Raw genomic sequence first — 12,942 nt, 5'->3', positions numbered from 1 at the left:
GAAGGAAACAAAAACTTTTAATTTACATGGTCCTTTCTTCCTCCTAAATTCCTGTGCATTATTTATTTACTACCTCCGTCTCCTTTTGGTAGTCCCTTATGGGCAAATTTTAGTCCCAAAATGTTCACCCCATTTGCTTTTTCCAACAACCATTAATATTAATTTTTTACTAAAATTCCCTCCAATTTGCAACAATACTTGTGCAAAGTTATATTTCCCATGTAAATTTTGTTTTTCCATGTACTTTTATTACTTTCTTTTTCTACTTTTTTGCATACCCAATGTCAATTTACTTTTTCAATGTACTTTAACTATTCTTATTTGTGTTTATTAATTCCCGTGAAAAATGCCCATAAGGGACTATCAAAAGGGGACGGAGGGAGTATTAATTTTTGGATAAAACTAATGTGCACTTGCCAAATTTTAATGAAAATCTGCAACTAGCCACTCTCTTGTAATGATTCTATGCCTTAAAATTTTAAAATTAATAATTTGTTTTGAATTTCTTGGCATAAACGAAGTCAGAAATGAGAAATCCAATGTTTTTTGTATTACATAATTTACGATTTTATACTACGTTTGGCCACGAAATTCTTTGTAGTCCTGCCAATTGGAAGAAAATGAGACATATTTTAATTGTGGTTACTAAAAACTTAAAATGCACAAAACAAATACTGATTTTCTTACTTTCAACAATTACAAAATAGGAAATACTGTTTTGGGATCAAACTAAATTAGCATACGTGTTTAAATTGGTTCGTGTTACTTGTAATTCTTTGGTAATTATATCACCTAAGATTAACATAAGATTATTTCATTAGACTAGAATCCATCTATTGGATTAACACTTCATGACGTCCCACATCGCTACAAAGGAATCTTTTGGACTCCAAATATTTTCTCCCTACTTTATCTTCAATCATAGAATACGAACAATGGATTATATTTTCATTTTATTTTTCATTTATTTTTTGTATTATTATAATGTCGTTATTTTGAATCTTAGTGGTATCCTATTATACTACGGCAACAATAAAAACAACCTTAGATTTTTGCTTAAACATGTGTCCTTCCTTACTAGTGTTACTACTCCTATATATCAGTCTTACTACACTCTTTTCACCCACTTCACTTTCTCTTCTTACTCATATAACACCTTTAAACAATGGAAGGAAAAAAGTTTCTACGTTTGCTTTCACTTCTACTTGTAACTTTCATTCTTTTTATCTTCATATTCGTTAGAAATTCCGACCTTCCTTCGTCTAAGAACTTCCATTATGTTAACAAGGCAGCGGCTGAACTCGAGCTTCAGCCGCCACCACGTAAGCTAACTCGCCATGCCCATGTGTTGGACATGGCACGACATCCCCTGGACCCACTTACGGTCCAGGAGATGAACCGTGTCCGGTCCATTGTCATCTCACACGCGCTCTTTAAGGCAGCTAAGTGCTACGCACTTCATTCAGTTGTCTTAGAGGAGCCGCCAAAGCCACTTGTCATGAGATGGAAGGAAGGGGAACCACTTCCTCCTAGGAAGGCTTCTGTTATAGCACGTGTGGATGGGGGTACACACATGATGACTGTTGACTTGAGTTTGGGTCGAGTTAAGTTGGTTGATGTTGGTGAAGTGTCTGGCTACCCGACTATGACTATTGAAGATATGAATACGGCGACGTTTACACCGTTAGGGAGTAAGGAGTTTAATCAGACGGTGGTGGCGCGCGGGGTTGATCTGAAGGACTTGGCTTGCTTGCCCATTTCTACTGGTATTGTCCTCCTTAACTCTTAATAGACTCATAATAGTTTTCAATTTTCTTTAACAGTTTTTAGTACAGTAAGTCAAACTTCATAAAATAGAATATCTATGAGTTATTATGCATACATTTCAATATAATAATAGGATCTAATTGTAGGTTAACTAAAATCCATATCTTATTCCTTATGTATGTACAAGCAAATTACAAAAACAATCATACTTTAGATGAAAGGGAATACATTTAACTAATTAATGACAAAGTACATATAAAATGGGATTAAAGTTGCTCTGTACACTCTCTATGACTCCTTATGTATCTAAAATGATGCGCAGCTATAAAAAGGTTACAATATGTTTGAGACGTGCTATTAGAGGTTACTCACTTACTCTGTATACGTGATTATTGATTCTAGAGAGAGCGAGTATATGATAAAGTGGTCATGATATCTGGGGACTAGATAGACATCGAATTGCAACATGTACAACTTTCATAAAAGGGACATCGGAATGATTTTAATCTTTCTTCTGATAAAATTATAATAATGATTTGCAGGATGGTATGGTAAGAAAGAAGAAAAGAGGAGGTTGATTAAGATACAATGCTATTCCATGGAAGACACTACTAATTTCTATATGAGGCCCTTAGAAGGGCTTACTGTAATTGTTGATATGGACTCTAATCAAGTGTTGGAAATTTCTGATAATGGAAGGGACATACCCATTCCTCAAGCAGCCAACACAGAGTACCGCTTTTCGGCCCAAAAGAACATACACCATAAAATCAAGCCCATCAACCCAATATCCATTGAGCAGCCCAAAGGCCCAAGCTTCACTGTAGATAATGGACACATGATCAAGTGGGCTAATTGGGAATTTCACCTTAAACCCGACCCGAGAGCCGGGGTGATTGTATCCCGGGCCATGTTTCGAGACCCGGATACAGGGGAATTAAGAAATGTCATGTACAAAGGGATGACTTCAGAGTTGTTTGTTCCTTACATGGATCCAAGTGATGCATGGTATTTTAAGACGTATATGGATGCGGGTGAATATGGGTTTGGGTTAACGGCGATGCCTCTTGACCCACTCAATGATTGTCCAAGAAATGCATATTATATGGATGGTGTGTTTGCTGCTGGTGATGGAAGGCCATATGTAAGATCAAATATGGTATGTGTGTTTGAGAGTTATGCTGGTGATATTGGGTGGCGCCATTCTGAAAGTCCGATTACAGGCATGGAGGTAACTTTCCTGTCAAATACAAAAACTAAGGCTATGTGTTTTGCTATACATTTCAAGTACCTTAAATTATAAAATGCATATTGTTATGTACTCAATGTAAGTAAATCTTTATACCCTGTAGCCTGAAACTTAAATGATCACATTATTTTCTTACTGTCATCTGTTCACATGATTTCATGCAGATCCGTGAAGCAAGGCCAAAAGTGACCTTAGTTGTTCGAATGGCAGCATCAGTAGCAAACTATGATTATATTGTGGACTGGGAATTTCAAAATGATGGACTTATTAATATTAAGGTTTGTTTCCTGCATCTTACAGCATCCCTGCTTACTTTCTGTTCAGACAGTTATCACATTAGTAGTTTAACTTACACAGCAATTTTCGGAGCATATACTAAGCTACTCAAGATTGGGTTGAAGTGATCAATATGATACATTGTTTATTGCAGGTAGGATTAAGTGGCATATTGATGGTGAAAGGTACACCATACACGAACTTGGATCAAGTCTCGAATCAAGAAGGCCTCTATGGGACCTTATTATCTGAAAATGTCATTGGTGTTATCCATGACCATTACATCACATTCTATCTTGACATGGATGTTGATGGTACGGATAATTCGTTTGTAAAAGTGAACTTACAGAGGCAACAAACCTCCCCTGAGGAGTCTCCTAGGAAGAGCTACTTGAAAGCCACAAGGAGTATTGCCAAGACTGAGAAAGATGCGCAAATCAAGCTCAAGCTTTACGACCCATCTGAATTTCATGTGGTTAATCCAAGTAAAAAGACCCGAGTAGGGAACCCTGTTGGGTATAAAGTAGTCCCTGCTGGCACCGCGGCTAGCCTACTTGATCTTGATGATCCACCCCAAAGGAGAGGAGCATTTACCAACAACCAAATATGGGTCACTCCATATAATAGAAGCGAGGAGTGGGCTGGTGGGTTGTTTGTTTACCAAAGCCATGGCGAGGATACCCTTGCTACCTGGTCTGAAAGGTAATAATCTGTTAGCATTTGTGTTTCCTCAGTACTTGAAAAATTGATAAAAAATTGGAGTAAATGTGCAAGATTATATGATTTACTATTTTTGAGATGTTTAAAAAGGATGGCATCTTGATTTGCAGGGATAGAGAAATAGAGAACAAGGATATTGTGGTGTGGTACACCTTAGGGTTCCATCACATACCATGCCAAGAGGACTTCCCAATCATGCCAACAGTCTCATCAAGCTTTTCTTTGAAGCCTGTCAATTTTTTTGAAAGAAATCCAATCCTTGGAATTCCTCCAAACTTCGAAAAGGATCTCCCAGTTTGTCAAGCAACTTCTTCAAATTCTTGAAATACCATTATTCCTGAGCATGTATGTTATATGTTGTATAATCGTGCAACATGTAGAATAAGCTTCCCTGTTAGTCTTTTGGTATGTTTATCTATTACTTTTGGTTCTAACATTGAGCTAAAAATCTCAATGTGCAAGTTTCAGAAACAAGTTTATAATCTTTACATCAGATTGAAAATTGCATTACTAGTGCTCAATTTCCAGACACAAATGATTAAATGAACCTCAAACTGCCGGTGTTTCAGTAGATACTCGAAAAAGAGAGGCCAAAATCTTTAAGATGCTTGTCAGTAATCTGACGCTGTAGTTTTTGAACAATACAAGAAGCCACTGGAAGAACACACTAAATATATGATATGTTTTCTTATGCTGCTAAAGAAAATATTGGTAAATAAACAGCCCTGCAGACAGGATTTTGTAGGTTGTTGATTCTGAATATTGTGGTATATAAAAAAGGTCACATGAAAATCTAAGTTAAACTTCTATCATCCTAGTTACTCGTACTCTGATACTTGTAATTTTGGTCCAAAATGTATTGCTATATATCTGACTCGAGTTCTTAAGCAGTAGACAAGATTTTTACAGAGAAAATATATGGTGAGGAAGAGTATACACTCATTTAATGTCAAAAAGAATCCAAATTTATCATCATATAACAAGATTCACTCATACATTATTAGTTGTTGGCTTTAAGTGCAATAAACATCAATCATCAATCACGATCACGAGATTTAAAAATATCTGCTGCCTCTGATTACAATATCAGGCAGTAAAAAAATAATGTCTGGACAGCAGGAAAAACACAAATAAACTAAAAAACCAGATTCAAATAGCAGGGCAAGCAAATGCAAATGAATAGGAAAGACAGTGACATACAAAATAATTTAGTTCTCGTAAACGGTTGGCTGAGAAGCCACGCATTTAGTTCTGAAAGAAACATTCAGATTTCAATGCCTTCTCACTGTATCTGAGCCATTGAGTTCTGCTAACATTGTATGTATATGAAAGAGTCTTGAGTAAGCACGCCAGTCTCATATAAACTAATTCAGTAAAATTAAAAATGATTCAGCCTGATTAAAAAGCGAGTAATCTTTTCTATAAAAATAAATAAATACAATATAACAATCAAATCACTGTAAAACTGTCTGTCATTGAGACTCAGGCTTGATTCAAGCGAAAAAAGTAACTATAATACAACCATCACATTACCCACAGAAACATTCATTATTGTATAAGAATTTCTTTTTAGCTATGCATTGTAGTTTCTTCATAATGCTAATCTTTGAAAGAATAAAGCTCCAAGCTAGAGAGTCTGGGGCTTGGGACAGCAAGCAATGGTTTCGCTTTTTTCACAACAAGGCCAAATCTTTCAGATGTATCAACATCCACTGAACCATTAGGTAACTTCCACTGAAAAGCATGCAGCAGCGAAGCCAGTACAAGCATTGCTGTCCTTTCTGCAAGTGATATGCCAGGACACATTCGCCTTCCAGACCCAAATGGAAGATACTGAAATTGGTTGCCCAAGTAGTCCATTTTCTCAGCAGCAGACCCACTTAAAAACCGCTCAGGTTTAAACAGTAATGGATCTTTCCAAGTATGGGGATCCCTCTGAATACAGTATACATGTAGGAAGACGCGCACACCCTTTGGTATGCTATACCCTCCTATAGTAGAAGGCTCGCTTGCACAATGAGGAACGAGGAGAGGGAGAGGTGGGTGCAAACGAAGAGACTCTTTCACAACTGCATTTAGATACTTCAACTTAGGAAAATGAACCTCTTCAACTGTACAATTTAATCCCACAATCTCAGCCAATTCTTCTTGGATTTTCCTCATTACATGTGCATGTTGCAACACCTCAGCCATAGTCCACTCAACCATAGCAGCAGTTGTATCAGTACCCCCAATCAGAGTGTCCTACAAAATAATGTAAAGATAAATAAAAATAAACAGAAAATTTGAAAGAAAATAACATAGAAGAAGTTGGAGATGGTACATACCATAAGCATGGCCTTAACTTGAGGCAAAGTTAGTGATGTTGCAGGATCTTCAAATTTGGTAAGCTGCAATAGGTGCCCCAGAAAATCCTTCTGCATATTAGTTTCTCCAACATTATGATGATTTATGGCTGAATCAAACATATCTTCACAGCGACTAGCTATCATCTTCATTCTGCGCTCTATTCCCTGTAAATCAAACCTAGCAAGCAAAGGAAACAGGTCTGAAATATTTGGTGCCACTAAGAGTTCTAGTAGTACATTCGTGAGAGCTCGAAATTCAGCATTACTAGCAATACCCTCACCCTTTGTCAGTGTATCTCCCCATATCATGCTCATTACTGAATTGACAATGGTTACATAAGTTAATTCACCTACATCAACTTGCTGACCGGCCTTATTATAAGTTTCATACATCATTTTCTGCACATGCTGCTTCCTGAGATAAAAACTCGCATTAAGGTGAGCATTACTCATCATCTCTCCAACAAAAATCTTCCTCATCTTTCTCCATTCACGTCCATAATCGGAGAATCCAATATCCATTGTCCCAAAGTATATACTCCTTGCAGCAACACTGGGATCTCCGCGATTAGCAAAGATGACATCTTTGTCCCTTACCACCTCTTTTATTAGAGAAGGTGAGGTGATCACAATGCAGTCTTTCATTCCAAGCTGGACATTGAAGATAGGACCAAATTTACTGGCTAACTTTTTGAAGCTATGGTGGAGGTTCGAGTCCAGGAAAGGCAGATATCCGACTAAAGGCAAGCCACGCGGTCCAGGAGGCAGAGGAAGTTTTTTCTTACTCTGCCTCTTGATGGAGAAAATAAACCAAGAAACAAAGAACAAAGGGATTATGATGGTGAAGATATATCGCGAAGTTTCATTGGTTCTACAGCTAGAATTCAACCAAGATGGCCACAGACTGGTTTCTGCTTTCGGCATAGTATGTGAAAAAGGAGATATTTGTAGAAAGGAATTAAGGTGCTGGAATGAAACTCCTTAATAAGCTAAACGCTAAAGGTATATATGGGAGTGTGAATTTTTTCCTGAAGAAATTATAACTACACATGAAATGATAGAATTATAGAAATAACTGACTAATTTGCAGCAGGAAGTCTCAACAAATTAAGTACTCATGTAATTGTCATTGAAAGCTCTAGAAATGGTCCACCAACATATCATATGTGGTGGGTAATGCTTGAAGATACTATAAGTTGCTGAGAAATGATATAAAGCTGGATATTCTATATTCTCAACACATAAGTAGTTTTGGATTTACTGCTGGATGAGGCTCGTATAGGCACTAGCCTAAGGAAAAATCGTTACCAGAGATTATTGGATGGATTATATGATCTGATCTCAACCTGAAAACAAAATAATACATGAATAAGTATGAATACTATAATTTTTTTAGTTTTTTTTTTTTTTCCTTTCAAGTATGCTTAACTAATCAAAATCAGGCCTCAATGTGTTCCATCCTATGAAAGTAAGCAAAGAATTACTTTCTTTATAGACAGGACTGCATTAGATAAATAAAAATACAGCAGAAAACGTTGTAGTTTAACAGACGCTCAAGATTAGATCACAAATAACAGTTCTTTTTCTACCTTGACTGGAGAGTTATAATATACTCTTACACTTGTCAAAATTGCAAAGGAATCAAGAGAAAAATATGTGATAAACTTGTAAAACCGTTTGCTATTGAGACATGCTAAATGATGTACAAACTTTTTAAAATCACATTACCGACCAATTTATTCATTATTGCATGAGAATTCTACTTATCTATATCTTATAGTTTCTTTAAGAAGCTAATATTCGACTGAATAAAGATCCAAGGTAGAGAGTCTAGGACTTGGAACAGCAAGCAAAGGCTTTGCTTTTTTCACGACGATTCCAAATCTTTCAGATGTATCAACCTCCACTGAGCCATTAGGTAACTTCCACTGGAAAGCATGAAGCAGTGAAGCCAATACTAGCATTGCTGTCCTCTCTGCAAGTGAAACGCCAGCACACATTCTCCTTCCAGACCCAAATGGAAGATACTGAAAATAGTTGCCCAAGTAGTCCATTTTCTCAGCAGCAGACCCACTTAAAAATCGCTCAGGTTTAAACAGCAATGGATCTTCCCAAAAATTTGGATCCCTCTGAATACAGTATACATGTAGGAAGACGCGCACACCCTTTGGTATGCTATACCCTCCTATAGTAGAAGGCTCACTTGGACTATGAGGAACGAGGAGAGCGAGAGGTGGGTGTAAGCGAAGTGTCTCTTTCACAACTGCATTTAGATACTTCAACTTGGGCAAGTGAACCTCTTCAACTGTACTATTTAATCCCACAATCTCAGTCAATTTATCTTGGACTTTCCTCATTACTTCTACATGTTGCAACACCTCTGCCATAGCCCACTCAACCATAGAAGCGGTTGTATCAGTTCCCCCAATCAGAGTGTCCTACAAAATATACATATATAAACATACAAAACAGGACGAGAAAATTTGAAAAAAATAAATAGCTTGAGATGGTACATACCATAAGCATGGCCTTAACTTGAGGCAGGGTTAGTGATGTTGTAGGATGATCAAATTTGGTTAGCTGCAAGAGGTGCCCCAGGAAATCCTTCTGCTTATTAGTATCTTCATTATTGTGATGATTTATGGCCGAATCAAATATAGTTTCACAGTAACTAGAGATCATCTTCATTCTACGCTCTATTCCCTGTAAATCAAACCTAGCAAGGAAAGGAAACATGTCTGAAATCTTTGGTGCCCCCATGTGTTCCATTAGTTCAGTTATGAGAGCTCGAAACTCAGCATTAACCTCGCCCCCTTTCAGTGTATCGCCCCACATCATGCTCATCATTGAGTTGACAATGGTCAAAAAAATTAATTCACCAACATCAACAACATGACCAGCCTTCCTATAACTTTCATACATCATTTTCTTCACATGCCGCTCCCTAAAATAAGAACTAGCATTGAGCTGCGTATTATTCATCATCTCACTGACAAAAAGCTTCCTCATCTTTCGCCACTCAATTGGAGAAGGCAATATCATCAGTTCCGAGCATAAAACTCTTGACAGCAACAGTGGGATCTCCCCTATTAGCAAAAATGACATCATGATCCCTTACCACCTCTTTTACAAGAGAAGGTGAAGTGATCACAATGCAGTCTTTCATTCCAAGCTGGACTTTGAAGATAGGACCATATATACTGGCTAAGTTTATAAAGCTCTGGTGGAGATTCGAGTCCAGGAAAGGTAGATATCCGACTAAAGGCAAGCCACGCGGTCCAGGAGGCAGAGGAAATTTCTTCTTATTTTGCCTTTTGATGAAGAAAATGAACCAAATAATAAAGAACAAAGGGATTATGATGGTTAACATATTTTGAAATGTTTCATCGGTCTCATTGCTAGTATTCCACCAAGATGACCACAGACTAGATTCTGCCTGCGACATGTTAGTATGTAAAAATGAAGCAATAGAAATTCATAGATAAACTTCGTAAACTAAATGTATATATGGGAGTGTGCTTTGTACTCAGGACCTCAAAAATCAATCCCTGAAGAATGCTTTGTAATCAGGACCTCAAAAATTCTTGAAATGATACACGACAAAGAAGAGACTGCTGCAGCCAGCAGAAATATTAGTCAATGAAAGCTCTAATGCTTGAAGATATTATGCCATCTAATCTAGGATTGCAACATATAAGTTCTGGATTTACAGCCGTAGCATAAGGTTCACACAGACTCTAGCAGTCTAGCCTAAAGGAAAGATCATTACCAAATTTGCTGCAAACATTGTTATTAAGGGTACGTTTCTTTTTCTGTGAAAAGGAAGCTGACATTTTAAAGAAAAAGAGCAAAAATTTTCACAGAAACTAGTAGATTGTGGTGGGAAGAAAACCACTCTTGAAACAGCCACAAAAAAACAAACTTCATCTAGGAACATCCTAATCATGGAGGAGGGTAATGACAAAAAGATAACGTAACAGAGTAAACAAGCCGCAACAAATAGATTTTTTTTTTTTTTTTTTGGGGGGGGGGGGGGGGGGGGGAGGAATATATGGGTTGCAAGAATGCCTTTTCTTATAAGGCAAACAGAAAGCAGAATTAAGCCTCATCTTGCAAGATACTAATCATACATCTTTGCTAAGTCAGTTCATTTAGTACCACAAGATCAAATCTCTTTCTAGCTTAGATTGCCCTTATTACAGCTTGAAAGGCTCGTAGGTCTCATACAATAAAAAAAAATTGAGATAACACTGTCAAACAAAAAAAAAATCAATCACCAGACCCATCAGATAAGTAATGGTGTTCAGATACGTTCTCTAAAGATTGCCAAACAGGATTAATATGGTTAACAAAGGCAGATAATCACACAATAAAAGATATGTAGTGAGGTGAGTTATCAAACCTGTAAAGCAGTACCTTTTTTCCCTTAAGTCTGAGTCATCACTTTCTATTGACTGAGTTATTAACAGAGAAACAGCTGAAACTTGAGATTGTCAGCCGAAGTGGATGGGGTTTTTATTTCATATATATCTTCTGAGGATTAAAATATGTGATAATCCTGATTCAAGCAAGATAAGTAACTACATTATAATCATCAAATTACATGATGGAATTAATATTACTGCGTCATCTAGCTTTAAAGGCTTTGGATAAGTAACTATATTATAATCATCAAATTACATGATGGAATCAACATCATTGTGTAAAAACTAGGTTTATAGGCTTTGGAAAATGCTAATGATTGTATGAATAAAGCTCCAAGCTGGAAAGCCTGAGATCTGGCACAGCAATCAAAGGTTCTGATTTTTTCACAACAAGTCCAAATTTCTCAGAGAAATCAACCTCTGTTGTGTCAGTTGGTAACTTCCATTCAAAAGCATGCATCAGTGAAGCTAACACATGCACTGACATCCTCTCTGCAAGTGGAATACCAGGACATATTCTCCTGCCAGACCCGAATGGAAGAAACTGAAAGTGACTGCCCAAGTAGTCTACACTTGCAGAAGATGTGCTTAAAAAACGTTCTGGTTGGAACAGCAACGGATCTTCCCAAAGCTTTGGGTCTCTCTGAATAGCATATACATTTAGGAATATGCGAGCACCCTTTGGTACCATATATCCCCCTACGCTAGTATCTTTGCTCGGACAATGGGGAATGAGCAGAGGAGAAGATGGGTGCATGCGAAGTGTTTTCTTCACAACTGCATTTAGATACTTCAACTTTGGTAAATGCACCTCTTCAACTGTATTATTCAATCCCACAACCTCAGTTAATTCTTCTTGGACTTTCCTCACTACTCGTGGATGCTGCAGCATCTCTGCCATAGCCCATTCAACCATAGCAGCTGTTGTATCTGTTCCCCCAATCACAATGTCCTTAAAAATGTAACAATGAAATTTAAATAAGTACAGTGTTAACAAGGACGAGAAAATTGAAAGATTATACATAGTTGGTAATGACATATACCATGAGTATGGCCTTAACTTGTGGCAAGGTTAGTGATGTCGCAGGGTCGTGAAGTTTGGTAAGCTGCAAGAGGTGCCCCAGAAAATCCTTCTGCATATTTGTATTTCCAGTACTGTGAAAATTTATGGCTGAATCAAAGATATCTTCAAGGCGGTGAGAGATCATTTTCTTCTACGCTCTACCCCCTGTATATCAAACCATGCCAGCAAAGGAAAAAAGTCCGAGATATTTAGTGCCCCTAAGAGTTCCACATCTTCATCTATGACAGCTCGAAATTCAGCATTAAGCACGGAACCATCCTCTCCATTCAGTGTATCCCCCCAGATCATGCTCATAACTGAGCTGAGAAGGGTAAAAAAAGCTAATTCGCCTATATCAACCAGCTCACCAGCTCTACTATAAGTATCATAGATCAACTTTTTCACCTGCTGCTTCCTGAGATGATAACTAGCATCAAGACTATCACGACTCATCATTTGACTGACGAAAATCTTCCTCATCTTTCTCCATTCAAATCCATAATATGAGAACCCAATATCCATTGTCCCAAACAAAACACTCCTTGCAGCAACAGTGGGATCTCCTCGATTAGCAAAAATGACATCCTGGTCCCTGACCACCTCTTTTACTATAGATGGGGAGGTCACCACGATACATTCTTTAGTTCCAAGCTTGACTTTGAATATTGGACCATACAAACTGGCCAAATGATTAAAGCTGTGGAGGAGATTGGAGCCCAGAAAAGGGAGATATCCAACAAAAGGTAAGCCATAAGGTCCAGGAGGTAGAGGAGGCTTCTTCTTGTTTCGCTTCTTGGCATTGAAAACTAACCAAAATATAATCAACAAGGGGACTAGGATGGTCAAGATATTTCGGGAAGTTTCATCAGCTTTATTGCTGGTGCTCCACCACCATGACCACATACTGGTTGCTTCCTTTGACATGTTAGTATGTGGAAATGAAGGTATTGAATTGCATAGGTAGGCCTCGTCAAGCTAAAGGAATATATGGCCGTACTGGACTATGTGACTGAATAGTGTTCGGAAACCTCAGAAAAAATAATGAAGCAATTCCGAAATGAAGCAAATGACAGAATGCTCATCCTCTAGCAATGC

At 37.6% G+C, this 12,942-nt stretch overlaps 2 protein-coding genes and 2 pseudogenes across 4 annotated transcripts; 1 reads left to right on the top strand and 3 right to left on the bottom strand.

Moving 5' to 3' along the window:
* The first annotated feature begins 49 nt into the window (after positions 1-49).
* On the top strand, positions 50-4,505 carry LOC145596582 (amine oxidase [copper-containing] gamma 2-like). The gene is made up of 5 exons (XM_081652769.1): positions 50-1,766; positions 2,310-2,998; positions 3,181-3,294; positions 3,447-3,994; positions 4,123-4,505. The coding sequence occupies exons 1-5, from the start codon at positions 1,166-1,168 to the stop codon at positions 4,334-4,336; spliced, it is 2,166 nt and encodes a 721-aa protein (XP_081508895.1). The 5' UTR covers positions 50-1,165; the 3' UTR covers positions 4,337-4,505.
* A 905-nt stretch (positions 4,506-5,410) lies between these two features.
* On the bottom strand, positions 5,411-7,480 carry LOC145598764 (cytochrome P450 71AU50-like). The gene is made up of 2 exons (XM_081655155.1): positions 6,340-7,480; positions 5,411-6,256 (listed from the first exon to the last, which is right to left on the bottom strand). Exons 1-2 carry the CDS (start codon positions 7,282-7,284, stop codon positions 5,612-5,614), a joined length of 1,590 nt encoding a protein of 529 aa, XP_081511281.1. The 5' UTR covers positions 7,285-7,480; the 3' UTR covers positions 5,411-5,611.
* Positions 7,481-7,779: 299 nt separating this feature from the next.
* On the bottom strand, positions 7,780-10,295 carry LOC145598766 (cytochrome P450 71AU50-like; annotated as a pseudogene). The gene is made up of 2 exons (XR_014103610.1): positions 8,878-10,295; positions 7,780-8,798 (listed from the first exon to the last, which is right to left on the bottom strand). The product of XR_014103610.1 is annotated as a cytochrome P450 71AU50-like (transcript).
* A 555-nt stretch (positions 10,296-10,850) lies between these two features.
* LOC145598765 (labd-13Z-ene-9,15,16-triol synthase, chloroplastic-like) lies at positions 10,851-12,773 on the bottom strand (annotated as a pseudogene). The gene is made up of 2 exons (XR_014103609.1): positions 11,828-12,773; positions 10,851-11,736 (listed from the first exon to the last, which is right to left on the bottom strand). The product of XR_014103609.1 is annotated as a labd-13Z-ene-9,15,16-triol synthase, chloroplastic-like (transcript).
* Positions 12,774-12,942: the final 169 nt, after the last annotated feature.

Source organism: Chenopodium album, chromosome 20 (assembly GCF_948465745.1).
Source record: "Chenopodium album chromosome 20, dcCheAlbu1.1, whole genome shotgun sequence".
Lineage (NCBI taxonomy): Eukaryota > Viridiplantae > Streptophyta > Magnoliopsida > Caryophyllales > Amaranthaceae > Chenopodium > Chenopodium album.
This window is presented reverse-complemented; position numbering and strand designations above follow the sequence as displayed.